We start from the raw sequence: 25,905 nt of genomic DNA on the forward strand, positions 1-25,905 counted from the left end.
AAGGAAGGATATAGGTGGAGACAGGAAGATAGAGGGAGATCTGGGAAGGGGGAGGGGAAGAGAGGGACAGAGGAACTATCTAAAGTTGGAGAAGTCAATGTTCATACCACTGGGCTGCAAGCTGCCCAGGCAAAATATGAGGTGCTGTTCCTCCAATTTCCAGTGGGCTTCACTATGCCACTGGAGGAGGCCCATGACAGAAAGGTCAGACTGGGAATGGGAGGGGAAGTTGAAGTCCTCGGCCACCGGGAGATCAGATTGGTTAACGCGGACCGAGCGCAGGTGTTGAGCGAAGCGATCGCGAGCCTGAGTTTAGAAAATTATTTAGTACAAACCAATAAAACCATCAGTGACCATTATAGAAATCTGTTGGAAGAGTTTTTCCGCTAAGAAGGAAAAATCACGCTGGCATGTTATGACTGAATTTGTTATGTTTAAAGTGTAAAACAGTGCAGTGGAGACATCCAACATCTGTTAAACCTGACCTGGACCATTGCTTAAGGATAACTTTTAATTCAAAGGTTCAAAGGTTTATTGTCACATGTACCAATGAAACTCAATTTCTCTAAAAGTTACTGATAATGCTAACCCATTACACCTGCAATATCAATGTGTAGGTGCACTAAGGCTCTTTGCTATTGCAGATTTGTCAGACGTGTTAAGTCAATTATTTTAAACAGCTTGCTACAACTGATAGAATAGTTATTAAATGAGTAGATATATATTGAGAAAGCCCACGTTGATATTGCAGATCTAACTTACAGGCAAAGATAATCAAGAAACAATGTTTAATATGCACTTCAACTATTTTTAATGAAATTTCAGGAAATGAAGAAATCTGGGCAAAGATTGCCCTCATATTAAGCCTCAAGGCTCTGAATAACAGCATCACTGTATAATTGGATTCATGCAACACTCTTAGCACAGTAAAATCTGACAAGTTGCTTCAGAGTGTGAGGGTAAGTTCAGTTTAGTTTAGTGACACAGCAGGGAAATAGACTCTTCGGCCCACCGGGTCCACGCCGATGACCGATCCCCACACATTAACACTACCCCACACTAGGGACAATTGTGTTTTGCATTTTACCCAGCCAATTAACCTACAAACCTGTACGTCTTTGGAGTGTGGGAGGAAACCGAAGATCTCGGAGAAAACCCACGCAGGTCACGGGGAGAACGTACAAACTCCGTACAGACGGCACCCGTAGTCAGGATCGGACCGGGTCTCCGGCGCTGCATTCGCTGTAAGGCAGCAACTCTACCGCTGCGCCACCGTGCCACCCTGTGTTGAGGCTTTGTATTGTGAGGCTTTAGACAATGGACAATAGACAATAGGTGCAGGAGGAGGCCATTCAGCCCTTCGAGCCAGCACCGCCATTCAATGTGATCATGGCTGATCATTCTCAATCAGTACCCAGTTCCTGCCTTCTCCCCATACCCCCTGACTCTGCTATCCTGAAGAGCTCTATCTAGCTCTCTCTTGAATGCATTCAGAGAATTGGCCTCCACTGCCTTCTGAGGCAGAGAATTCCACAGATTCACAACTCTCTGACTGAAAAAGTTTTTCCTCATCTCAGTTCTAAATGGCCTACCCCTTATTCTTAAACTGTGGCCCCTTGTTCTGGACTCCCCCAACATTGGGAACATGTTTCCTGCCTCTAACGTGTCCAACCCCTTAATAATCTTATACGTTTCGATAAGATCTCCTCTCATCCTTCTAAATTCCAGTGTATACAAGCCTAGTCGCTCCAGTCTTTCAACATATGACAGTCCCGCCATTCCGGGAATTAACCTAGTAAACCTACGCTGCACGCCCTGTGAGGCATCAGTGAGGAGGCTGAGCAGAGGGTGATTGCAAGATAAGGAAAGGTCTTCAGGTAACCCTTGCTTTCCCTCTCTCTCCATCCCTCCCCTGTCCCAGTTCTCCGACCAGTCTCACTGTCTCCGACTACAGTTTATCTCTGTTGGCGTTGTTGTTACCTTCTCCCAGCTAACAATGATCTATTCTACACTTTCCTGGATCTCCATTCCCTTTGCCCTGTTTTCACACCTTCGCCCTTCCTTATCTATCTATCTCCCTCCCCCCTGACATCAGGGTCTCGACCCGAAACGTCACCTATTCCTTCTCTCCAGAGATGTTGCCTGACCCGCTGAGTTACTCCAGCATTTTGTGTCTATCTTTGCATCTGCAGTTCCTTCATACACATAAGGAAAGGTCTGTTCTTCTTTATATAAGGCTGGAATTTAGGGCACTGGAATGCTCCTATTTTAGGATGAGGGAAGTCAGGGAACCTTTCAGAAAATTTGGAATGGAATGGAATGGAATGGAATGGAATACTTTACTGTCATGTGTAACTAGACGCAATGACATCCTTTGCTGAATATCCAATGTATTTTGAGGGCAGCACGGTGGCGCAGCGGTAAAGTTGCTGCCCTACAGCGCCAAGGTCGATCCTGACGATAGGTGCTGTCTGTACGGAGTTTGTACGTTCTCCCCATGACCTGCGTGGGTTTTCTCCAGGATCACCAGTTTCCCCCCACACTCCAAAGACGTGCAGGTGTGCAGCTTAATTGGCTTGGTAAAATTGTAAATCGTCCCTGGCGTGTGCAGGACGGTGTTAGTGTGCGGGGATCGCTGGTCGGCGCGGACTCGGTGGGCCGAAGAGCCTGTATCTGTAAACTAAACTAAACTAATCTAAACTAAACTAAACTAAACATGTGGGAAGTGCGCCCAGCTGCAGCTCCTGACTGACCACGTGAATAGACAATAGACAATAGGTGTAGGAGGAGGCCATTCGGCCCTTCGAGATTCAATGTGATCATGGCTGAAGGAGGTGGAGCCCCAGGAGGATGACTTACCTGTTGTCCAGGACATTGAGGGCTTCATAGATGGGATTTATATTGAGGTGGTCGCATCTAAGGTACAGGCAAGAAAAAAAAGATATGTGACCACCAGGAAAAGGAGTAGACGGAGAGAGTCCAGGAGTCGCCTGCGACCATTCGTTGGAAAACAAGGGTACCCTTTTAGAAACTGTGCGGCACGGTGGCGCAGCGGTAGAGTTGCTGCCTTACAGCCAATGTAGCGCCGGAGACCCGGGTTCGATCCTGACTTTGGGTGCCGTCTGTACGGAGTTTGTACGTTCTCCCCGTGACCTGCGTGGGTTTTCTCCGAGATCTTCGGTTTCCACCCACACTCCAAAGACGTACAGGTATGTAGGTTAATTGACTGGGTAAATGTAAAAATTGTCCCTAGTGTGTGTAGGATAGTGTTAATGTGCGGGGATCGCTGGGCGGCACGGACCCGGTGGGCCGAAGGGCCTGTTTCCGCGCTGTATCTCTAAATCTAAACTGCTGGGGGAGGACTGTTATGGGGAGAGCAGTCAAGTCTGTGGCATCAAACCTAGCTCTGAAGCACAGGGGTGATCTTACCCAAGATGGTTTTCAAGAGAGAGTTAGATTTAGCTCTTAGGGCTAACGGAATCAAGGGATAAGGGGAAAAAGCAGGAATGGGGTACTGATTTTGGATGATCAGCCATGAATCACATTGAATGGCGGTGCTGGCTCGAAGGGCCGAATGGTCTACTCCTGCACTTATTTTCTATGTTTCTATGTTTCTATATAGAGGTGTGTAAAATCATGAGAGGAATAGATCGGGTAGATGCACAGAACCTCTTGTCCAGAGTAGGTGAATCGAGACCAGAGGGATATAGGTTTAAGGTGAAGGGGAAAAGATTTAATAGCAATCTGAGGTTACCTATTTCACACAAAGGGTGGTGGGTGTATGGAACAAGCTGCCAGAGGAGGTAGTTGAGGCTGGGACTATCCCATTGTTTAAGAAACAGTGAGACAGGTACATGGATAGGACAGGTTTGGAGGGATATTGGCCGGGTGGGACTAGTGTAGCTGGGACAAGTTGGCCGTGTGGGCAAGTTGGGCCGAAGGGCCTTTTTCTACGCTATGACTGTCTATGGTGAAGTGGAATAGGTGGTTTCAGTTCGAGACCCTTCGTTATTTGTGTCTACTACCTATGGTGTAAAGCAGCATCTGCAGTTCTTTCTTAAGGAATGTTTAAGATAGAACTGCAGGTTCTTTCAAAGAACTGCAGGTTGAGTTGAGGCCAGTTCATTGGCTATATTTAAGAGGGAGTTAGATGTGGCCCTTGTGGCTAAAGGGATCAGGGGGTATGGAGAGAAGGCAGGTACGGGATATTGAGTTGGATGATCAGCCATGATCATATTGAATGGCGGTGCAAGCTCGAAGGGCCGAATGGCCTACTCCTGCACCTATTTTCTATGTTTCTATGTTTCTATGCTGAGTCACACCGCAGATATATACAGATGGGATGGCAGGACTTTCATATGAAGAAAGACTGGATAGACTCGGCTTATACTCGCTGGAATTTAGAAGACTGAGAGGGAATCTTATAGAAACATATACAATTCTTAAGGGGTTGGAGAGGCTAGATGCGGGAAGATTGTTCCCAATGTTGGGGAAGTCCAGAACTAGGGGTCACAGCTTAAGGATAAGGGGGAAGTCTTTTAGGACCGAGATGAGAAATATTTTTTTCACACTGAGAGTGGTGAATCTGTGGAATTCTCTGCCACAGAAGGTAGTTGAGGCCAGTTTATTGGCTATATTTAAGAGGGAGTTAGTTGTGGCCCTTGTGGCTAAAATCCCTTTAGCCAAAAGGGCCACATCTAACTCCCTCTTAAGGGGTATGGAGAGAAGGCAGGTATAGGTTACTGAGCTGGATGATCAGCCATGATCATATTGAATGGCGGTGCAGGCTCGAAGGGCCGAATGGCCTACTCCTGCACCTATTTTCTATGTTTCTAAACTTTCTAGTCCGACATTTGACTTTCCTTCAAGGCCAAACCTTTAAGGTTGGCCTCCTTGAATCTAATTCAAGCATGAAACTCCACCGTCAAGACCATCTTTTCCCACCTCTGTGGTAAACTACACCTCCATTATTTCTTGATTTCACAGGGATAATTCACACCGCAGATATGTACAGATGAAGAAGGGTCTCGACCCGAAACTTCACCCGTTCCTTCTCTCCAGAGATGCTGCCTGACCCGCTGAGTTACTCCAGCATGTTGTGCCTGCCTTGGAAGACAAGTGTGCCCTTGTAGATGCTGCTCGGGGGGGTTTGCCAGCTATTGGGGGGGGGAGGGAGCAAGGTCAAGGGATGGGTCTGTCGTTTGCAAGAGTTTGCATTTGCCAGCTGCCTGCCTCCTGCCGTCCTTGATGCTGCCTCCCCGCCTCGCCGCCCACCGCATCCACCTGACCGCCTTGCCTTGCAGAGCCGGCACAAGCGCCCAGCAGAGCCGGAGACGGAGACGGAGAAGGAGAGACGGAGCCACTCGCAAGCATGGCACAGTAGCGCTGAGACCCCGGGCTCCGGCCGCCCACTAGCAACAGGACCACGGGCAGCCGACTAGCCACATCCAGCACCATCTGCAGGCAAGGCGCAGGGCTGGAGGGAGGGAGGGAGGGAGGAATGGATGGGTTGCAAAGTTAAAATGAAGTGGGGAGAGGGAGAGGGGGAGAGGGAGGGAGAGAGGGAGAGAGGGAGAGAGGGAGAGAGGGGGAGAGGGAGAGAGGGAGAGGGAGAGGGAGAGGGGGGAGGGAGAGGGAAGGGGAGGGGGAGAGGGAGAGGGAGAGGGAGAGGGAGAGGAGAGGGAGAGGGAGAGGGAGAGGGAGAGGGAAGGGAGGGGGAGAGGGAGAGGGAGAGGGAGAGGGAAGGGGAGGGGGAGAGGGAGAGGGAGAGGGAAGAGAGGGAGAGGGAGGGGGGGTGTAGAGAGGGGCTAGGGTGCAGGGGACGGGCCGAATGTGCCGGGGTAAGAGACTGACTGCTCCCTCTCCCAGGCTCGCCGAACCGGTTAGCATCAGTCTGCCCCCCAGCCGGAGCTGCAGACCCGGGACTGGGTGCCCAATGTACCCCGCACATAGACAGACAGCCCCAGCCCGGGGCAGGGGGCCCTAGTTGCTTTCCGAAGCCTCCTGGCTTCAAGTAGAAAAACATGATTTAATTAAAACAACAAAACATAGCGCCTCTGTTTTGGTAACAAGATGTCTATGTTTAGGAGAGGGGCAGAGGGAGGGGAGAGGGAGAGGGAAAGGGAGAGGGAGAGGGAGAGGGAGAGGGCAAGAGGGAGAAGGAAGGGAGAGGGAGGGGAGAGGGCAGGAGGGAGGGGGAGAGGGGGAGAAGGAGAGGGAGGGGGAGAGGGAGAGGAAGAGGGGAGGGGGAGAGGGAGAGGGAGGGGAGAGGGAGAGGAAGAGGGGAGGGGGAGAGGGAGGGAGAGGGAGAGGGAGAGGGAGAGGAGAGGGAGGGAGGGGAGAGGGAGAGGGAGAGGGAGAGGGAGAGGGAGAGGGAGAGGGAGAGGGAGAGGGAGGGGAGAGGGAGAGGGAGAGGGAGAGGGAGAGGTTGAGGGAGAGGGAGAGGGAGAGGGAGAGGGAGAGGGAGGGGAGAGGGAGATGGAAGGGAAGGTTGAGGTGAGGGAGAAGGAGGGAAGGTTGAGGCGAGGCAGAAGAGGGGAGGGGGAGAGGGAGGGGGGAGGGAGAAGGAGGAAAGGGAGAGGGAGAAGGAGGAAAGAGAAGGTTGAGGCCCCTTCTGACTTTGTCTTACATACAGTTTGCAGTTAGATCCTTTTGCTCCACAAGGATTTTTTTAATATATATATTTAAAAATCAACCGGGAACATGCTGAAAGTTGAAGGGTTTTGTTATTGAGCCTGGAGTCTGCAGACTGCTGGGGCCGGGGTTTGTTTGAATGGCATGTTTGCAGGTGGAGTGACCATGGCCTCCACCAGCCACTGGGGTTGTGGTGTCGAGGCGAGCGTTCAGCACCACGGAGAGCAACTGGGACAACGAGCGGGAGATAATCTCACGCCGTTTTCATGCCTCGCTGATCTTTTAATGAGTAGGTTAACCTCTGATGAGCGTTTGTCGGCTGTATTGGAAGAACGGGAGGGGGGTGAACCACATTGAAACGTACAGAACAGAGGGGCTTGGATAGATTGGATGTGGAGAGGATGTTTCCACCAGTGGGAGAGTCCAGAACTAGAGGTCATAGAAACATAGAAACATAGAAAATAGGTGTAGGAGTAGGCCATTCGGCCCTTCGAGCCTGCACCGCCATTCAATATGACCATGGCTGATCATCCAGCTCAGTATCCTGTACCTGCCTTCTCTCCATACCCCCTGATCCCTTTAGCCACAAGGGCCACATCTAACTCCCTCTTAAATATAGCCAATGAACTGGCCTCAACTACCTTCTGTGGCAGAGAATTCCACATTCACCACTCTCTGTGTGAAGAAAAACTTTCTCATCTCGGTCCTAAAAGACTTCCCCCTTATCCTTAAACTGTGAGCCCTTGTTCTGGACTTCCCCAACATCGGGAACAATCTTCCTGCATCTAGCCTATCCAACCCCTTAAGAATTTTGTAAGTTTCTATAAGATCCCCCCCTCAATCTTCTAAATTCCAGCGAGTACAAGCCGAGTCTATCCAGTCTTTCTTCATATGAAAGTCCTGCCATCCCAGGAATCAATCTGGTGAACCTTCTCTGTACTCCCTCCATGGCACAATCTCACGCCTCGCTGATTTTTTAATGAGTAGGTTAACCTCTGGTGAGCGTTTGTCGGCTGTATTGGAAGAACGGGAGGGGGGTGAACCAGATTGAAACGTACGGGACAGTGAGAGGCTTGGATAGATTGGATGTGGAGAGGATGTTTCCACCAGTGGGAGAGTCTAGGACCAGAGGTCATAGCCTCAGAATTAAAGGATGTTCTTTCAGGAAGGAGATGAGGAGAAATTGCTTTGGTCAGAGGGTGGTGAATCTGTGGAATTCTTGGCCACAGAAGGCTGTGGAGGCCAAGTCAGTGGATATTCATAAGGCAGAGATAGATAGTTTCTTGATTAGTACGGGTGTCAGAGGTTATGGGGAGAAGGCAGGAGAATGGGGTTAGGAGGGAGAGATAGATCTGCCATGATTGAATGGCGGAGTAGACATGATGGGCCGAATGGCCCAATTCTGCTCCTATTCCTTATGACCTTAAGAAACATAAGGCAGATGCAGCTGTGGTGGAAAGATACGCCCAGTTTCAGGAGCTAATCACGTTCTGCCTTTCACTCATGGGTTTCATGAGTGAAAAGAACTCACTTTAACACAGGCTGGCGTGCTTGCTCAGAGAATAACCCAAGATTCATCTCGTTTTCACACCTTACCACTTCCATATCGCTCGTGTCTCCCTCTCCCTTGACTCTCAGTCTGAAGAAGAGTCTTGACCCAAAACGTCGCCCATTCCTTCTCTCCAGAGATGCTGCCTGTCCCGCTGAGTTACTCCAGTATTTTGTGTCTGTCTTCGGTGTAAACCAGCATCGCAAGTTCCTTCCTACACATCCCAAGGTTTAAATTCGGTGATCAAATAGGATGCCGGAAAGGGCTAACGACTACAATTGATGAAAGTCTGAGACCCTAGTTAGTCAAATATTTATATTTAACTTGTAATTTAAAGAAATAAGCAAAAATTAATGATTAATCAATAACCAAGCAACCCTAGGCGGTACTTTGATCTACGATGTGCCATATCTTGGAAGTGGGCATGGTGGAGAAATATTGCTCAAATGTCTATGGGCATGCTACCATATGAGCATAAGAACAGTGGTGTCTTATAGGAATTATCTCCAATGTAAGGCTTGCTATATCTCACTTGAGTGGAATCTCGAGTGGAATCAAGAGATATGGGGAGAAGGCAGGCACGGGTTACTGATTGTGGGTGATCAGCCATGATCACAATAATAATAATAATAATAATATTCATTTATTGTCATTGCAACGAGTACAACGAAATTAAAAAAAATAGCCAATCCTGACGGTGCGTACAAACATATATGCAATAAATGCAAAAACAAATAAATACATAAATACAATTAAATACAATTATATTAATAACAAGATTTTTTAACGGTGTTGCCTAGTGCAAAGGTAGTGTTCAGTTCTCGTATGGCCCTGGGGTAAAAACTGTTCTTAAGTCTGTTTGTTCGGGATTTGATCGACCTGAAACGTCGACCAGAGGGCAGATGAACAAACAGACGGTGGCCGGGGTGGGATGGATCTTTTATTATTTTGCCTGCTCTACTGAGGCAGCGTAGGCTGAACAGGTGCTCCAGGGAGGGCAGTGAGCAGCCGATGATCTTCTGGGCCGTCGTGATGACCCTCTGAAGGGCCTTCCTGTCCTTTTCTGAGCAGCTGGCATACCATGTGGTTATACAGTATGCCAGCACACTCTCGATGGAGCAACGATAGAAGGACAACATGAGCTTCTCCTGCAGGTTGGTTTTCCTGAGGATCCTCAGGAAGTGGAGTGTCTGCTGTGCCTTCTTTACTGTGGTGATGGTGTTGGTAGACCAGGTAAGATCCTCTGCGATGTGCGTACCCAGGAACCTGAAAGCTGGTACCCTTTCCACACAGACCCCATTGATGTAGAGTGGGTCGTAATCTCCACTGGTTTTTCTAAAGTCAATTATAAGTTCCTTTGTTTTGGATGGTGGTGGTGGCTTGAAGGGCCGAATGGCCTCCTCCTGCACCTATTTTCTATGTTTCCATGCTTCTATGAATTGAACTGTCAGAAAAAGTGAACATATTGTTTTGCAGGTGAGGATTGCAAGGATAATGGTAGCCTTCATAGATGCTGTGGAGATTTCAGAGTGTGTACATAGAGTCATAGTCACAAGGCATCGAACCAGGACCTCAGTCCGACTTGTCCACGCTGACCAAGATGCCCCATTTATGCTAGCCCATACTTGGCCCTTATCCCTCTAACTTCCTGTGATGAAAAAAGGTGATAGGGATGAGTGGGTGCAAAACTCTTGAAGGATTAGGGGTGAAAGTCAAAAGCCAAGCACCCCTTTTCAAAATGGAAGCCAGGGGTTTTGAATTTGACGTGTTTTCGGTGAAGAAGGGAGAATGGTTGGTTGGGACATAGGCGATGGGAAGCAACGGTATGTTGCATCTCACGGATAATGGAATAAATGTGAATTGCAAGGAATATTGAGCGATTAAGTTTGGAGGCATAAATAAGGAATTATCCCCGTGAAATCAAGAAATAATGGAGGAGCGGTTTACCACAGAGGTGGGAAAAGATGGTCTTGACGGTGGAGTTTCATGCTTGAATTAGATTCAAGGAGGCCAACCTTAAAGATTTGGCCTTGAAGGAAAGTCAAATGTCGGACTAGAAAGTTTAGAAACATAGAAACATAGAAACATAGAAAATAGATGCAGGATTAGGCCATTCGGCCCTTCGAGCCTGCACCGCCATTCAATATGATCATGGCTGATCATCCAGCTCAGCAACCTGTACCTGCCTTCTCTCCATACCCCCTGATCCCTTTAGCCACAAGGGCCACATCTAACTCCCTCTTAAATATAGCCAATGAACTGGCCTCAACTACCTTCTGTGGCAGAGAATTCCACAGACTCACCACTCTCTGTGTGAAGAAATGTTTTCTCATCTCGGTCCTAAAAGACTTCCCCCTTATCCTTAAGCTGTAACCCCTGGTTCTGGACTTCCCCAACATCGGGAACAATCTTCCCGCATCTAGCCTCTCCAACCCCTTAAGAATTTTATATGTTTCTATAAGATCCCCCCTCAGTCTTCTAAATTCCAGCGAGTATAAGCCTAGTCTATCCAGTCTTTCTTCATATGAAGGTTTAGAAAGGAGATTCAAGAAAATAAGCTAGTTTGCAGAGACTTTTTTTTTGAAATAGTCAGACTCCAATCTATTTCCCATTAGTCAAAAGAATAGCACTGGTGGTGAGGAGGAAGAGCTGCTGTCATTGTCATTACCGCCATGCTGTGAGTGGATGTTCGTTCTACACGTACATAGTTTGGATTCAACTCGGATGCCCCCCAAGCAACCAGTAATATAACCAAAAGGTACCAGCACAATCCATTAATTTTAAATGACTTAAAATGAAAGATTGAAAAGACTAGGCTTGTATTCACTGGAGTTTAGAAGGATGAGAGGGGATCTTATAGAGACATATAAAATTATAAAAGGACTGGACAAGCTAGATGCAGGAAAAATGTTCCCAATGTTGGGCGAGTCCAGAACCAGGGGACCACAGTCTTAGAATAAAGGGGAGGCCATTTAAAATTGAGGTGAGAAGGAACCTTTTCACCCAGAGAGTTGTGAATTTGTGGAATTCTCTGCCACAGAGGCAGTGGAGGCCAAATCACTGGATGGATTTAAGAGCGAGTTAGATAGAGCTCTAGGGGCTAGTGGAATCAAGGGATATGGGGAGAAGGCAGGCACGGGTTACTGATTGTGGATGATCAGCCATGATCACAATGAATGGCGGTGCTGGCTCAAAGGGCCGAATGGCTTCCTCCTGCACCTATTTTCTATGTTTCCATGCTTCTATGATTTGAACTGTTAGAAAAAGTGAACATATTGTTTTGCAGGTGCGGATTGCAAGGACAATGGTAGTCTTCATAGATGCTGTGGAGATTTCAGAGTGTGTACATAGAGTCATAGTCACACAGCATCGAACCAGGACCTTCAGTCCAACTTGTCCATGCTGACCAAGATGCCCCATATATGCTAGCCCATATTTGGCCCTTATCCCTCTAAACCTTTATTATCTCTGTAAAGGTTGACAAGTGTCTTTTAAATATTGCTATTGTACCTGCTTCAACGACTTCCGCTGGCAGCTCATTCCGTAACCCCACCGCCCTCTGAGTTGCCCCTCTATTGCTCCTTTTAAATCTTTCCCCTCTCAACTTAAACCTATGTTCTCTGGTTCTTGATACCACTTACCCTGGGTGAAAGACGCTGTGCATTCACCCTATCAATTTCCCTCGTGATTTTATGCACCTCCACAAGATCACCCCTTCGCCTCCTGCACTCCAGGGGTTAAAGTAATGGTTTGCCCAATCTCTCCCTATAGCTCAGGTACCTGAATCCTGGCAACATCTTTGTAAATCTCCTCCACACTCTTTCCAACTTATTGATATTATTCCTGTCGGAGGGTGACCAAAACTGAACATAATACTCCAAATGCACCCTCACCAGTGCATTCTACAAGTGAATGAAGGCTAATGTGCCAAATGCCTTCGTTACTAAATATCCGCTCATAATTTGGGATGGCAGCTTGGATGAAGGGATTAAAAGTGCCATTAGCAAATTTGTAGATGATACAAAGCTGGGTGGTAGTGTGAACTGTGAGGAAGATGCTATGAGGTTGCAGGGTGACTTGGACGGGTTGTGTGAGTAGGCGGATGCATGGCAGATGCAGTTTAATGTGAATAAGTGTGAAGTTATCCACTTTGGTGGTAATAATAGGAGGGAAGATTATTATCTGAATGGTGTCAAGTTAGGAAAAGGGGACGTACAACGAGATCTGGGTGTCCTAGTGCATCAGTCACTGAAAGGAAGGCAGGTACAGCAGGCAGTGAAGAAAGCCAATGGAATGTTGGCCTTCATAACAAGAAGAGTTGAGTATAGGAGCAAAGAGGTCCTTCTCCAGTTGTACAGGGCACTAGTGAGACCGCACCTGGAGTACTGTGTGCAGTTTTGGTCTCCAAATTTGAGGAAGGATATTCTTGCTATTGAGGGCGTGCAGCATAGGTTTACTAGGTTAATTCCCGGAATGGCGGGACTGTCGTATGTTGAAAGACTGGAGCGACTAGGCTTGTATACACTGGAATTTAGAAGGATGAGAGGGGATCTTATCGAAACATATATGATTATTAAGGGGTTGGACACGTTAGAGGCAGGAAACATGTTCCCAATGTTGGGGGAGTCTAGAACCAGGGTCCACAGTTTAAGAATAAGGGGTAGGCCATTTAGAACAGAGATGAGGAAAAACTTTTTCCGTCAGAGAGTGGTAAATCTGTGGAACTCTCTGCCTCAGAAGGCAGTCTATTGTCTATTGTCTATTAACAAGTGGCAGTAATGTGAAGGAGAAGGATTTAGGGCATACCTCTTTGTGAGAACTATTTATTTTAATTTATATTAACAACATGGACAGTGTGCAGGAAGGAACTGCAGATTCTGTCACCACCAAAGATAGACCTCAAATGCTGGAGTTCCTCAACGGATCAGGCAGCATCTCTGGAGAGAAGGAATGGGTGACGTTTCAGGTCGAGACGAGATTAGGGCGGTCACGGTGGCGCAGCGGTAGAGTTGCTGCCTTACAGCGAATGCAGGACCGGAGACCCGGGTTCGATCCCACCTACGGGTGCTGTCTGTATGGAGTTTGTACGTTCTCCCCGTGACCTGCGTGGGTTTTCTCCGAGATCTTCGATTTCCTCCCACACTCCAAAGACGTACAGGTTTGTAGGTTAATTGGCTTGGTAATTGTAAAATTTGTCCCTAGTGTGTGTACGATATTGTTAATGTGCGGGGATTGCTGGTCGGCGCAGACCCGGTGGGCCGAAGGGCCTGTTTCCGCGCTGTATCTCGAAACTAAACTAAACTAAATTAAATGGACAGGTCAGGTCCAAAATGTCCAAATTGGTTGCAGCTAAGCATCTTGCCAAACACAGACTATTTTTGGATTTGCCATTTGGCTCATGTACAATCAAACTCACATACCATTCATCCACCAGAGGCAAGAGGCAATGTCACATAAATATATGTTCAGTTTAAAAATATAGTCATATTACTCATATTTTCGTAACTTGCATAAAAATGCAAAATTTCTGGTTGGATATTTTTAAAATAGTTTCTAAAGTTATCGACAAGCAATTGGATATGGATCCAAAATTAATTATATTAGGATTATCAGAACATACTACAAACTTTACAACAAGTCAGGTACATTTTCTTGATTACAGTTTAATAACTGCGAAAAAATTATTACTTAAATTTTGGAAAAAAACAATAACCCCCACAATTAAAATGTGGACTACGGAAATGACAGAGACCCTGCATTTGGAAAAAATAAGATTTGCCTTAATTGACAAACCTGATTTATTTTTTAAAATATGGTCTCCATTTATTGAATTTTTAAAAAAGTAAATGGGTTTGACACAGGACTAAAATTTAAATTTAAAATTAAAAGTTGAAACTTGAGTTTAGGGTTGGATGTACAATTGTGGTTATTGTCTCCCGGATCTACCCCCTTTCATTTTTACAGTTATACCTTTTTTTTAAAATTATTATTCTCTCTTCCCAATAGTTTATAGTTTTTTTGTTTTTTTCTTTCTTCTTTATCTTTTATTTTCTCTCTTTAAAATTTTTTAAATTGAAGCTATGTAAGAACTTTGTAACAAATTTGTCTTTTATTTCTATCTGTACATATGCTTTTCAAAAAAATTTTTTTTTTAAAAGTAATTAACATTAAAAAAAAAAAAATAATAATAAATAAATATATATATATATATATATATAGTCATTACAATCAAGCTAGAACATTCATAATATCCTTTGCTTTCATATTTTGTTTTCATATTTGCTTTCATAATATCCTTTAACTGGCATTGTACAAAATTAAAACCAGCTACATATTCCTGAAGAAAGACACAAAGTTAGACACAAAATGCTGGAGTAACTCAGCAGGACAGACAGCGTCTCTGGAGAGAAGGAATGGGTGACGTTTCGCGTCGAGACTGAAGAAGGGTCTCGTCCCGAAACGTCACCCATTTCCTTCTCTCCAGAGATGCTGTCTGTCCCGCTGAGTTACTCCAGCATTTTATGGTCTATCTTCAGTTTAAACCAGCATCTGCAGTTCCTTCCTGCAACATAGACACAAAGTGTTGGAGTAACTCAGCGGGTCAGGCAGCATCATTTGATTCTTGGTTTCTACATTACATATTCTGAGTTAGCCCGTGATTATTTTTAATATATTGCCATATGTTTTTCTTCCTCTTTATTGCCATGAAGTAATAACAGGAAAATCTATGTAAATAATCTTATGATATACAATCTCTTTCCACAAGCAGTAACAGATTGTCTGGCCTATTGTTGCTAGGTTGGGCAACGTGGTCAATATTCTTCGGATACACATTAGCAGTTCAGAGTCAGAGTTAAAATAATTAATTCTTGGAAAATCCATAATATTATTGATGTCAAATTACAGTGAATCTAAATACTCTAAGTGCTGAATGAAAACATTTTATTCTACTTATGGATCTTCATTCAGACCAGACTTACCACCATTGACTCCATCTGCACTTCACACTGCCTTGGCCAAGTAGACAACATAATCAGAGACCTGTCCCATACTGGTCATTCCTTCTTCTCCCTGCTCCTATCCAGCAGGAGATAGAAGCTTGAAAGCACACATCACCAGCCCCAGGACCAGCTTGTTCCCTTCTGTTATCAGGCTTCTGAATGGTCCTTCCATAAGCTTGGGTACTGTCCGATTCACCTCCATCCCATAGTTGGCATTGGACTTTGTCTGTGGAACTGATGCATTACTGAGAACAATATTCTGCACTCTGTATCTTCCCATTATCTCTATCTATTGTACTTGAGTTTGACTAGATTGTATTTATGCATGTACATAAAGTTCATAAATTATCGGAGCAGAATTAAGCCATTCGGCCCATCAAGTCTACTCCGCCATTCAATTAGGACTGATCTACCTTTCCCTCTCAACCCCGTTCTCCTGCCTTCTCCCCATAACCCCTGACACCCGTACAAATCAAGAAATTGTTTTTTCTTGACTGATTTTCCACCGATGGCAATTAACAATAGACAATAGGTGCAGGAGTAGGCCATTCGGCCCTTCGAGCCAGCACTGCCATTCAATGTGATCATGGCCGATCATTCACAATCAGTACCCCGTTCCTGCCTTCTCCCCATACCCCCTGGTGCAGTGGTAAAGTTGCTGCCTTACAGCACTTGCAGCGCCAGAGATCCGGGTTCGATCCCGATTACGGTTGCTGTCTGTACGGAGTTTGTACGTTCTACCGTGACCGCATGGGTTTTCTCCGAGATCTTCGGTTTCCTCCCACACTTCATGGTATACCTAATCTGTTTGGATAGCGTGCAAAACAAAGCTCTCCACTGTACTTTGGTACATGTGACAATAATAAACCTAAACCTAAGCATTGTTACCAGAGGAAGAACAAACACATGCATTTTCATACCCAAGAGCAACGAATGGCTTTTATACATTTTGATATAATTATTGAACCTTATCAGGTAACTATATTGGATGGACTATTGAAAGTAGCATACTTACTGCCAAAAATTAATTTTTGTAATGATTTATGGAGTTCACTGGAGTATTCACTGGAGTTTAGAAGGATGAGAGGGGATCTTATAGAAACATATAAAATTATAAAAGGACTGGACAAGCTAGATGCAGGAAAAATGTTCCCAATGTTGGACGAGTCCAGAACCAGGGACCACGGTCTTAGAATAAAGGGGAGGCCATTTAAAACTGAGGTGAGAATGAACTTTTTCACCCAGGGAGTTGTGAATTTGTGGAATTCTCTGCCACAGAGGGCAGTGGAGGCCAAATCACTGGATGGATTTAAGAGAGAGTCAGATAGAGCTCTAGGGGGCTAGTGGAATCAAGGGATATGGGGAGAAGGCAGGCACGGGTTATTGATTGTGGACGATCAGCCATAATCATCATGAATGGTGGTGCTGGCTCGAAGGGCTGAATTGCCTCCTCCTGCAACTATTTTCTATGTTTCTATGTTTCTATATTTACAGTTTGAAATGCAGCTGTAAAAGATGAGTCTGTGTGCTGAGATCTGCCAGTTTCCGAACTCTAACCACGGTGCGGATGCATTACGGCAACGGTATGGAGTCCGGTCGTATCTGCACCAGTTCTATGAAGACTGCACGGCATCCATCTGGGAGCACGAGGACAATTTTCAGATTAAGAGGTCCCCAAACAGATGGACCTCCATCTTCTGGAAGGTACGCATGATAATTGTTCTCGATAACCGGACTTTACTGGACTTTATCTGACACTGTATGTCATTCCCATTATCCCGTATCTGTGCACTGTGAGACGGCTCAATAAACAATAGACAATAGGTGCAGGAGGAGGCCATTCGGCCCTTCGAGCCAGCACCGCCATTCAATGTGATCATGGCTGATCATTCTCAATCAGTACCCCGACCCTGCCTTCTCCCCATACCCCCTGACTCCACTATCCTTAAGAGCTCTATCTAGCTCTCTCTTGAATGCATTCAGAGAATTGGCCTCTTCTGCCTTCTGAGGCAGAGAATTCCACAGATTTACAACTCTCTGACTGAAAAAGTTTTTCCTCATCTCAGTTCTAAATGGCCTACCCCTTATTCTTAAACTGTGGCCCCTTGTTCTGGACTCCCCCAACATTGGGAACATGTTTCCTGCCTCTAACGTGTCCAATCCCTTAATCATTTTATATGTTTCGATAAGATCTCCTCTCATCCTTCTAAATTCCAGTGTATACAAGCCTAGTCGATCCAGTCTTTCAACATACGACAGTCCCACCATATCGAAACGTATACGATTATTAAGGGGTTGGACACGTTAAATGTTTTCTTATCTCGGTCCTAAAAGACTTCCCCCTTATCCTTAAGCTGTGACCCCTGGTTCTGGACTCCCCCAACATCAGGAACATTTTTCCTGCATCTAGCCTGTCCAATCCCTTTAGAATTTTATATGTTTCTACAAGATCCCCTCCATCCTGCTAAATTCCAGTAAATACGAGCCCAGTCTACCCATTATTTCATCATATGTCAGTCCCGCCACCCCTGGAATTAACCTGGTGAACCTATGCTGCATTCCCTCAATAGCTAGAATGTCACTCCTCAAATTAGGACACAAGACTCCAGGTGCGATCTCACCAGGGCCCTGGACAACTGCAGTTGGATGTCCTTGCTCCTATACTCAAATCCTCTCACTATGAAGGCCAACAGGCCATTTGCTTTCTTCACTGTCTGCTGTACCTGCATGCTTACTTTCAATACCCAGTATGCAACTCTAACTAACTGCACAAAATCAAAGTATTGATTAAAACTGACAGTGTCTTGATGCTAAAGTGGAGATTTATAATTGCTCAATGAAATTATCCTGGTCAGCTAAGTTTAGTTTATTGCAGTTACAGTTTAGTTTATTGTCACGTATAACGAGGTACAGTGAAAAGCTTGTGTTGCGTACTATCCAGTCAGCGGAAAGACAATACACGTTTACGTTCGCCAATCTGATCTCCCGGTGGCTGAGCACTTCAACTCCCCCTCCCATTCCCAGTCTGACCTTTCTGTCATGGGCCTCCTCCAGTGCCATAGTGAGGCCCACCGGAAATTGGAGGAACAGCACCTCATATTTCGCCTGGGCAGCTTGCAGCCCAGTGGTATGAACATTGACTTCTCCAACTTTAGATAGTCCCTCCGTCCCTCTCTTCCCCTCCACCTTCCCAGATCTCCCTCTATCTTCCTGTCTCCACCTGTATCCTTCCTTTGTCCCGCCCCCCTGACATCAGTCTGAAGAAGGGCCTCGACCCGAAACGTCACTCATTCCTTCTCTCCTGAGATGCTGCCTGACCTGCTGAGTTACTCCAGCATTTTGTGAATAAATACCTTTGATTTGTACCAGCATCTGCAGTTATTTTCTCATACATGTTTACGATCGAGCCACTTACAATGCATAGATACATGATAAGAGAATAACGTTTAGTGATAAGGTAAAGCCAGCAACGTCCGATCAAGGATAGTCCGAGGATCACCAGTGAGGTAGAAAGCAGTTCAGCACTGCTCTCTGGTTGTGGTAGGATGGTTCATTTGCCTGATAACAGCTGGGAAGAAACCGTCCCTGAATCTGGAGGTGTGCGTCTTCACACTTCTGGGAGAGGGGACCGAGAGCTCGGGCATTTAGACCACCCGTTAAATTGCCAGTGTATGGTGGAACTTTTGCAATGTCTTCAAGACTGAAATCGTTGTTCATCGCGCCACAATTCGCATTGGATCTTGTTTCGTGGACATGAACGTTGATGGGACGCTGAATTTGCAGTTGACACCAAGCTTGCTGGGGTCACAGACAGTGAGAAAGACTGTCGAAGAAAACAGCGGGATATCGATCAGCTACTGAAAAGGGCAAAAGAAATGGCAGACGAAGTTTCATCCGAGCAAGTGTGAGACGTTGCACTTTGGGAGGGTTGGATAGAAAGAAAAAATATACAATTAACGGCTTCACCTTTAACAGACTGATGTACAGAAGCATCTTGGAGTCCAAGTCCATAACTCCCTGAAAATGGCAACAGAAGTCGATAGAGTGGTGAGGAAGGCTTGCCTTCACTGGTCAGGGCATTGAGTAAAAGAGTCAGGAGGTCATGGCGCAACTTTATATTACTTTGGCTGGGCTGAATCTAGAATATTGCGTGCAGTTCTGGTCACCCCATCACTAGAAGGATGTGGAGGCAATGGAGTGGGTCCAAAGGAGGTTTATGAGAAAGATGCCTGGTTTAAGGGGCATTAGCTACTGGGAGTGATTTGCAGACTTGGATTGTTTTTCTTGAAATGCCAAAGGCTGAGGGGAGACCTGACGGAGGTTTATAAAACTATGAGAAGCCAGAGATAGGGTAGACAGTTTTTTCCAAGTATAGACTGGGCAAGGCTAGGCTCGGCAAGGCCAGCAGCATAATCAAGGAAGAGTCGCACCCTGGCCCCTCTGTCTTCTCCCCTCTCCCATCAGGCGAGAGGTATAGAAGTGTGAAAACGCATTCTTCCAGATTCAGGGACAGTTTCTACCCAGGTGTTATCAGGCAACTGCATCATCCTACCACAACCAGAGAGCTGTCCTGATCCATTATCTACCTCATTAGAGACCCTCGGACTATCTTTGATCGGACTTTGTCTTGCACTAAACGTTATTCACGCTATTCCCTCCATCATGCATCTGTGCACTGTAGACGGCTCGATGGTAATCATGCACTGTCTTTCCGCTGACTGGTTAGCACGCACCGAAGGCTTTTAACTGTGCTCGATGCACGCGACAATAAACTAAACTAGCGAGACTAGATATATCAAATAATAGAGGGCACATCTTTAAGGTGAAAGGGGTAAAATGTAAAGGAGATAGACAATAGAATAGACAATAGGTGCAGGAGTAGGCCATTTAGCCCTTCGAGCCAGCACCGCCATTCAATGCGATCATGGCTGATCACTCTCAATCAGTACCCCGTTCCTGCCTTCCCCCCATACCCCCTCACTCCGCCATCCTTAAGAGCTCTATCCAGCTCTCTCTTGAAAGCATCCAACGAACTGGCCTCCATTGCCTTCTGAGGCAGAGAATTCCACACCTTCACCACTCTCTGACTGAAAAAGTTCCTCCTCATGTGCAGGGCAAGTATTTTACACAGAGGGTGTAATGTACATGGAACACTCTGCCAGAGGTGGTGGTGCAGACAGATACAATAGTTGCATATAGGAGACTTTTAAATAGGCAGGAGTGTCTAGGCAGGAGGATATATGGAATATGTGCAGCCAGACAGGAGTTGATCATGGCATTATGTTTGGTGGAGACATTGTGAGTTGAAGAGCCTGCTCCTCTGCTCTACTATACTATGTTATAGAGTCACAGAGTGATACAGCGTGGAAGCAGGCCCTTCGGCCCATCTGTTGGGCCGACACCAGCCAACATGTCCCAGCTACTCTATTCCCACCTGCCCGCGTTTGGCCCATATCCCTCCAAAACCTGTCCTATCCATGTACCTGCCTAGCTGTTTCTTAAACGTTGGGATAGTCCCAGCCTCAACTACCTCCTCTGGCAGCTCGTTCCATACACCCACCACCCTTTGTGTGAGAACGTCACCCCTCAGATTCCTATTAAATCTCGACTCCTGGCAACATCCTCGTAATGTTGCATGTATTAGAATTTGTGTAAATGTTTTGCAGCACGAAATGATTTCAATCAGCTGTTTTCTTCAGTCGGGAAGGTGATTTATGTCTAAAGTTACCAGTGGATTAAGGCATTACACATTTCATTTACATTTGTACACTGCCAACAAAGATGTAAATTAACATAATCTCATGAATACAGACGAGGCCTTGTTCGGAGAAAATAGGTCAGTTTGCCTTTTAAGCCAGATTTAAAATGTTAATTACTATGCACTTCAATGAACAGGCTGTAATTCCGGGCTGGCAATGTGGAATTGGCAGTATGTGTGAGTTTATCACTGCTAACCGTCTTGATGTATTGAGGTTTTTAAAAAAATCACGAATCATAAATCAATGCTGTATACACTGGCTTGTATACACTGGAATTTAGAAGGATGAGAGGAGATCTTATCGAAACGTATAAGATTATTAAGGGGTTGGACACGTTAGAGGCAGGAAACATGTTCCCAATGTTGGGGGAGTCCAGAACAAGGGGTCACAGTTTAAGAATAAGGGGTAGGCCATTTAGAACTGAGATGAGGAAAAACTTTTTCAGTCAGAGAGTTGTGAATCTGTGGAATTCTCTGCCTCAGAAGGCAGTGGAGGCCAATTCTCTGAATGCATTCAAGAGAGAGCTAGATAGAGCTCTTAAGGATAGCGGAGTCAGGGGGTATGGGGAGAAGGCAGGAACGGGGTACTGATTGAGAATGATCAGCCATAATCACATTGAATGGCGGCGCTGGCTCGAAGGGCCGAATGGCCTCCTCCTGCACCGATTGTCTATTGTCTATAAATCAACGCTGTAATTTGCTTTGTATGATTTCGCAGGTCGGACTGATTGCCGGGACAGCCATGCTTCTCATCGGAGTGTTAGTGATTGCGACTGGCTATTTGGTGCCACCCAAGATTGAAGCATTCGGAGAGGAAGAGGAGGATTTTCTGGTGGTGGACGGACATGCCGTTCAGTTCAACATGGCACTGGATATTTGCAAGCTGGCAGGCGCCATCCTCTTCTGCATTGGTGGCATAGCGATGGCCGTCTGCCTCCTCGTGTCCTCCTTTGCCACGAGTTACTCCAAAGAGGAGAAATACCTGCAGCAGAGGTTCAAGGAACGAATAGCGGAAACCCAGACCTCGGCCAAGCCCATCACCAAAGCACCTGCACCAGGTGACTGTAAAATCCCCATCACCTTGTCCAAAGTACACAATGTTCAGCCTACATCAGAGACCTGAAGTGTAAATATTAGATGTTGAATAAGGTGTAAATTAGCTACACCAGACCAAGTCTTTTTAAATGTTTTACCATATTTTTATAGCAGTTTAGAGGCAGTTCGTGTATCCATCTACTAAAGTTTAGATTCATGCCTTTCTTCAGTAAGTTAACCATGTTAGAATCTCAAATGTGAGATTTTGACTTGTTTTATTCTTATGATACAATCTCCTGAAACCTGTAACTTGCAGATGATTTTGTCTCCAAAGTATAATGGCTTTTATGTGTATTTGAAATGAATTAAAGTAGTTGAGTGATAACTGAGCTAAAATGTGATTTTACCTTCTCTCTTTGTCACACAAGGGTTTTATTTTTTCATGATAAGTTTATTTTTATTTGTTAATAAAAACATTTAAGAAACATTTAGACAGGTAAATGGATAGGACAGGTATAGAGTGATATGGGCCAAACGCAGGCAGGTGGGACGAGTGTAGCTGTGACATGTTTGCCAGCATGGGCAAGTTGGGCCGAAGGGCCTGTTTCCACACTTTAAGACTCTATGACTCTATGATAAAATGCCGCAATACACTGATCAGCCAAAACATTATGACCACTGACAGGCGAAGTGAATAACATTGATTATCTTGTTACAATGGCACCTGTCAAGGGGTGGGATATATTAGGCAGCAAGTGAACAGTCAGTCCTTGAAGTCGATGTGTTGGATGCAGGAGAAATGGGCAGGAGTAAAGACCTGAGCGACTTTGACAAGGGCCAAATTGTTATGGCCAGACGACTGGGTCAGAGCATCTCTGAAAAGGCAAGGCTTGTGGGGTGCTCCCGGTCAGCAGTGGTGAGTACCTACCGACAGTGGTCCGAGGAGGGAGAAACCACAAACCGGCGACACGGTGTTGGGCGCCCAAGGCTCATCGATGCGCGAGGGCAATGAAGGATATCCCGTCTGGTCCAAACCGACAGAAGGTCGACTGTGGCACAAGTCACAGAAAATGTTAATGGTGGTCACGGGAGGAATGTGTCACAATACACAGTGCATCGCACCCCGCTGCATATGGGGCTGCACACGGAGGACCAACAGCATATTAGGCAGGTGGTCATAATGTTTTGGCTGATCAGTGAATGTTGCACTTCTTTCCAGCGTTAACTGGAAATGCAGAATTAAATCTGTGACATGTAATTATAGTTCACTATTTTGTCCTGTTGGATACCACAGGTGAACAGCACAAGTACTAAAGGTTGCTAAAGTGTTGGTTGGTCTCACGTTGGTAAAAGATTAGCAGCTGGCTTGGAACATCACACTAAGACAGAAGAGAAAAGGCTTATAAATCATGCCTAGCCTACATTGCTAACATGGAGTAGAGGGAGCAGCATTTCCCAATGACTGACTGTCCCCTGTTTTGTTTGCACAAAATACCTGATGTTGATAATGTTACTAAAAGTTAAAAAAGTGCACACCGAAGATCACGGAAGAAAACCCACACAAGTCACGGGGAGAACGTGCAAACTCCGTACAGACAGCGCCCGTAGTCAGGATCGAACCCGGGCCTCTGGCAAGGTGGAGCAGCGGTAGAGTTGCTGCCTTACAGCGCCAGAGACCCGGGTTCCATCCTGACTGCGGGCGCTGTCTGTACGGAGTTTGCAGGTTCTCCCCTTGACCTGCGTGGGTTTTCTCCGAGATCTTCGGTTTCCTCCCACACTCCAAAGACACAGGTTTGTAGGTTAATTCTTCCATGGAATATTTTCTAATAATCGGGATCACACAGGCGTTATGTGTGTACAGTGATCGCAATTCCAAATAAAAACAGTAAACCAGCAGGTGCACTTTATCTGGAACATTGAGCCGCTTATATTTCCGTAAGTGATAGGAGCAGAATTAGGCCATTCGGCCATCAAGCCTACTCCACCTCTCAATCATGGCTGATCGATCTCTCCCTCTCAACCCCATTCTCCTGCTTTCTCCCCATAACCCCTGACACCCGTACCAATCAAGAATCTATCAATCTCTGCCTTAAAAATATCCATTGGCTTGGCCTTCACAGCCTTCTGTGGGAATGAGTTTGACAAATTCACCACAGACTGGCTAAAGAAATTCCGCCTCATCTCCTTTCTAAAGGTACGTCCTTTTATTCTGAAACTGTGGCCTCTGGTCCTAGACTCTCTCACTAGTGGAAACATCCTCTCCATATACGCTCCATCCAGGCCTTTCAATATTTGGTAAGATTCAATGAGGTCCTCCCTCTTCCTTCTAAATTCCAGTAGGTTAAGCCCCAATGCTGTCAAACACACATTTTAAGCCATTTATGACCATGTAAGCATTTACCTAGAGCAATCTGAAACTAGTCCCATCGCTGTGCTCTCTCTGGGTAATCAAAGGTTCATAGGTTCATTAGTTCTAGGAGCAGAATTAGGCCATTCGGCCCATCAAGTCTACTCTGCCATTCAATCATGGCTCATCAGTCTCTTCCCTCTCAACCCCATTCTCCTGCTTTTTTTTTAGATTTAGATTTAGATTTAGAGATACAGCGCAGAAACAGGTCCTTCGGCCCACCGGGTCCGCGCCGCCCGGCGATCCCCGCACACTAACACTATCCTACACCCACTAGGGACAATTTTTACATTTGCCCAGCCAATTAATCTACAAACCTGTACGTCTTTGGAGTGTGGGAGGAAACCGAAGATCTCGGAGAAAACCCACGCAGGTCACGGGGAGAACGTACAAACTCCGTACAGTACAGCACCCGTAGTCAGGATCGAACCTGAGTCTCCGGCGCTGCATTCGCTGTAAGGCAGCAACTCTACCGCTGCGCCACCGTGCCGCCATGCACCGTGCTTTCTCCCCATAACCCCTGACACTTGTGCCAATCAAGAGTCGATCCATCTCTGCCTTAAAAAGATCCATTGTCTTGGCCTCCACAGCCTTCACGTCTGGCTCTTTTATTGTCTTTGTCCAGCAAATAATGGACATTCACTGGGCAAATCAAAAATGGCACTGAGTCACTTAATTTTCCATGCCGAGATGAAACATAATAATTAGAGCCCATTATGACTCACTTTGCCAAAGAAATATTGACAGCGTTAATGTGTCGAGATGAAAGGATGCTAGTCACGGATATTAGTTTCTAGGAAACACGAGTGTCAATAAAGGACGCTTTATTTACACAGATTAAATGTAACGATGAATGTGCCTTATATATATATATGTGTATATATTTATATACATGAACATCCCCTAAATGTGCAAAAGCTTAAGGACAGTTTTCCCTCGCGACAAGCAAACTATCATGAGCTCTACAGTTTTTCTGCAGTGACTGCAGTTACAACATTATAAAGGTACAATGAAAACACTACAGGATTTTGCAGGCTTTCGGCTTGTTAAGTACACAGGCCAATAATCCATCCCAGGCCAATAATCCATTAAGTTATTCACATTGGCGGAATAGTGAGAAGGTAGCAGGAATCTAATAACGGATAGGAAGTTAAATTGCAATCTGTCGAGCATCTTTACATTTTACATTTTCATCAGGTGTGTACCTTGGTCTCTGGAGTGAAGGTTAATATGCTGGAGTCATTGGGAGGGAGGAGGGGAGGGGGGGAGGAGAGGGTGCTGCACCAATGCAGGAGAGATTTGGGCCCAACGGGTCCACTTGGTCTAGTAGTTACTTAAAATGCCATGTTCATCGTGGATGGCAATGACTGCATGGACAATGCATGATTCATTGTTGATGTGAAGTATCTCAATTTCAAAAAAATGTCTTTTTGGATGAGCTGTGAATGAATTCATTATGTACTCCCTTTGGAATCTGGACCAGAATACAGATTCATGGATTCTGTAAGAAAGGAACTGCTGA

General features: G+C 45.8%; 1 protein-coding gene across 1 annotated transcript; it reads left to right on the forward strand.

Annotated features, from left to right (window-relative positions):
- Positions 1 to 5,166: 5,166 nt before the first annotated feature.
- On the forward strand, positions 5,167 to 22,360 carry nrsn1 (neurensin 1). The gene is made up of 3 exons (XM_078427110.1): positions 5,167 to 5,463; positions 16,678 to 16,887; positions 21,660 to 22,360. The coding sequence occupies exons 2-3, from the start codon at positions 16,699 to 16,701 to the stop codon at positions 22,062 to 22,064; spliced, it is 594 nt and encodes a 197-aa protein (XP_078283236.1). The 5' UTR covers positions 5,167 to 5,463; positions 16,678 to 16,698; the 3' UTR covers positions 22,065 to 22,360.
- Positions 22,361 to 25,905: the final 3,545 nt, after the last annotated feature.

This window comes from Rhinoraja longicauda, chromosome 2 (assembly GCF_053455715.1).
Source record: "Rhinoraja longicauda isolate Sanriku21f chromosome 2, sRhiLon1.1, whole genome shotgun sequence".
NCBI lineage: Eukaryota > Metazoa > Chordata > Chondrichthyes > Rajiformes > Arhynchobatidae > Rhinoraja > Rhinoraja longicauda.

Coding starts and splice junctions, on each gene's coding strand:
- nrsn1 (XM_078427110.1), top strand. CDS start 16,699: ATGAGTCTGTGTGCTGAGATCTGCCAGTTTCCGAACTCTAACCACGGT. Junction 16,888..21,659: donor GGACCTCCATCTTCTGGAAG/GTACGCATGATA, acceptor ATGATTTCGCAG/GTCGGACTGATTGCCGGGAC.